Consider the following 3,447-nt stretch of genomic DNA (forward strand, 5'->3'; position numbering starts at 1 on the left):
CACATACAATTTCGGATTGTCTTGTTTTTCAGCAAAACTTACATATATTGGTTGCTTCACTGTCTTTTTGCCCAAAGAAATAAGAGGCACACCACCAAACCAGCGCATGTCTGAATAGAGATACATGTAAGTAACTTTAGAATGAAATTGCTGAATCCTTTCAATAGGCAAACAACTGACATGCTGCACTGTAGCTTAAAAAAAGAAAATCCAAAGTGCACCTACGGTGTGGATATTTCCTGAACAATGACTTTATTAAAAAAAAAAAAAAGAGACAAACTCACATAAACTCCCAAACAAAAAGCACTACTATTCAACTTCAGTACCTCTGTTTTCAATTAATACTCAGTTTTCCCTATCAAAAACCACCACAATTGTGTTTACTGCTTACCCAGCATCGTTCAGAGATCTCTCAACTTTGTGAGATACAAACAAATCCTGCTCTGTGTTGTCTAGCAATTTTGCTGCTGATACAGAGTCATTACTGTTGCTTTGTATAAACCCAGAAGAAGTAGTCAATTTTTACATTCCAGAATTATCAATGTGAAAAAATCATTTCAGATGTAAAATTTCAAACCTTAGCTCAGACATTAACTGAGAACAATCTAAACAAACAGTAATAATATATAAAATCAAACCATCACTTAGTCTAATCGGGTTGTGAAAGAATTCAGAAGCTACCATTTCATTGTAAGGTGAAAATTTATTCTATTTTTCACTTCACAGTGTGCAGTACAGCTAACAAAATACAGTCTTTTTCTGAAAAAAATATATCTTTCTGCTTTTCAAAAAGAAAATTTTGCATTTTCCCCTTTCTCCTCTAGGAAGGAACCAAATAGACTTTATTTCAAGAACACCTACTTGCATAATGATTGAGAAAGCGGTCCTCTCTCCCAAACATCTCAGAAGGCTTCAGAATTATAGCATCTGGAAATTCTTCCCTCACTGTTTTCTCTCCAACTGCCTGTTATTAAATTAAGATGAATATATGCAACAGTTGTGAATTAGACCCATTCTGAACAGGCCAGAATAGTCCCTTTCGGAACTCTGTGCATCCTGACTACAGCACTCAATGAAATAATACTGGTAGTAGCACAAAACTATTTCTATTTGACCAATTTCAGCTTCGTAATGTTTTGGTATGAGCAGGTCTCACAGAAAGCCCAGATCCCTAGTACATTACTGGAACACTCCAAGAATAGCTTATGCACAATTTGAAATTCAGTAGTAGCTATCTGCTTTCCACATAGGACTGGTCAATATAATGAAGCCCAACTATCCCATAGAGTCATTGCACATTGATGGATACCATATTTAAACTCTGCTTTGAAAACTGTATTCATACTGTAAAGTAAAACAACAGAATCTAGTGGCCTTAAAAAAAAAAAAAAAAAAGAAAGAAAGAAAGAAATCGAAACTGGGACAGCATCCATATGGAAAAAAGAGAGAGAGAAAACATTTTTTCTTTTTTTACTGGAACAGGTAACAATCCCACTACAAAGACCTATAATTTTGTCACTCATCTGTCCTTGCAGGAGTCATTTTGGCATCAACTACGTACTTACAATTGCTAGATCATTCCAGTCTTAGACGTTAGGACTGATTTCAGATCCCATCACCAAACTAGTTCCTCTTTCGTAGTGGCAGTAATTGTACATGTAGGACATATGCAAGGATGGAAGGAAGGAAGGGTTTTAAAAGTATACATAATCTACTTCCCTTCAAAGCAGATGAAGTACTGAGCAGGATTTGTAGCTCCAGGAAGCATACAATTTAAGCCCATAACACACAGAAATTACCTTCAGCTGAGGAAAAGATTATTTAGTAAAGAAAATTCATACAGAGATTTTTTTTTTTTTTTTGAATATACTTTTAGAGAGTGCTTTAAAGGAATTCAATACTTACTTTACTTCTGAGGTATTTGGAAGGACTCTTCATGCTAGCATTCAGGTGAGATATATGCACAAGTGTTTCCACACCAGTTTCCCTAGTTACCTGGGCAATACTTCTAGGAATATTTACAAATTCATCTTCAAAACTGAAGTTTCTAAAACAAGACAAACACAAATTTTAATTTAAGAGCAACAGTCATTGCCAACCAAAAGCAACTAATAACATGTTCGTTGTTCAGTTATAATCTGAACATATTTCACAAACCTATTTTGAGGCCCTTTCTTAGCAAGTTCCCTTTACAGACTCTTCACAAAACAAAAACATGATGCAAATCGAATACAACAGTAAACTGCTATTACGGTAATAGTATCACCTGTTTGTTCCTCTAAGATTAAACTACAACTTGAAAACCTCTTGCCCATTTCTCCGTGACAAATTAAAAAACTATTTTCAATTGAAAACRTTTTTCTTAAAGTACTGCTTTTTAAAATCTGAGCAAAGCTGTCTGTTTCCACAACACCTGTTTAAAATGTGACTTGATTTGACACCCTCAATTACAGAGCAGCTCAAAAATCCAGAGCAGTCTCAAAGACAGGACAGATGTTGAAATTGGAAACTGGACAGAAACACATCAAAGAACTCACAGGTACTTAAATAATGTAAAATTTTACATAGATGGAGTAGTTACAACAGCTTCATAGAAGCTGTAAAGGACCAATGGAGAAGAATACTCAGTTTATGGTATTCAAGGGGCCTAAATTAGGGGATTCAACTGTAATCTTGTTTGGCATCTGATTAAAAATAATACAGAAGCTCAGTCTCCAAGCAAAAGTGACACTATAGCCTGGCAACAACCACCAATTCCTTCCAACTATCCCAAGACTAGAGGGGCGGGGGGAGGCGCACAACTGACTTCTTACAATTTGATACCAAACTTGCAAGCACCCTGCTCCATTTTTTACATCTGCTTTTGGGTAACAGATATTTTGTTCAAATGCCTGTCTCTGCTCTTATGTACTCCCACAACTCTTCAGATACCTCCAAAGTCTAAAGAAAGCCTTAAAAATAAAAAGTTATTTTAGATCCATCAATAGCTAATCTGATCCTGGGAACCATTACTCCTGTTCTATTCACAAAAATAGATTTTAGAATCACACAAGAATGAACAACATCCCTCCCGTAGCTATGGAGTTCTCAAACAACATAGTATACACAGATGAGCCTGTATAATAGTAACTGGCAAGGAGGAAAGTATTTAATGGCAGGTTTTACTTTTTTGGCTGATTTACATTTCTAATTTTTTTTCCTGTTTATATTGTTCATACATTATGGGATGATTACAATGGTTAGTCTTACATCATATTCAACTGAACCACACAGAATTTTATGGCAGGGTTCCAGTATCACCATTAACATCAACATGGCAATTAATACATATATAATAGTAGTAACTATTGGAAAACCTAAATGTCCTTAACATGTATGAAGATCCCTCTCTATTTTTGGTACTGTTGAAAGAGACCACAGTGACTAGGTTTGGGTCTTCTTGGGAAA

At 35.4% G+C, this 3,447-nt stretch overlaps 1 protein-coding gene across 1 annotated transcript in view; it reads right to left on the reverse strand.

Annotated features, from left to right (window-relative positions):
* NDUFA9 (NADH:ubiquinone oxidoreductase subunit A9) overlaps positions 1-3,447 on the reverse strand; it is a 19,610-nt gene that overhangs the window by 8,559 nt on the left and 7,604 nt on the right. The window contains exons 5-7 of the mRNA XM_085298804.1: positions 1,906-2,047; positions 862-964; positions 43-110 (exon numbers count right to left, since the gene is read on the reverse strand). Of these exons, the coding sequence (XP_085154930.1) occupies positions 43-110; positions 862-964; positions 1,906-2,047 (313 nt within the window). The remainder of the gene's footprint in view (positions 1-42; positions 111-861; positions 965-1,905; positions 2,048-3,447) is intronic.

This window comes from Rhea americana, unplaced genomic scaffold (genome assembly GCF_003343005.1).
Source record: "Rhea americana isolate MKP2758 unplaced genomic scaffold, rheAme1 scaffold_142, whole genome shotgun sequence".
Taxonomy (NCBI): Eukaryota; Metazoa; Chordata; class Aves; order Rheiformes; family Rheidae; genus Rhea; species Rhea americana.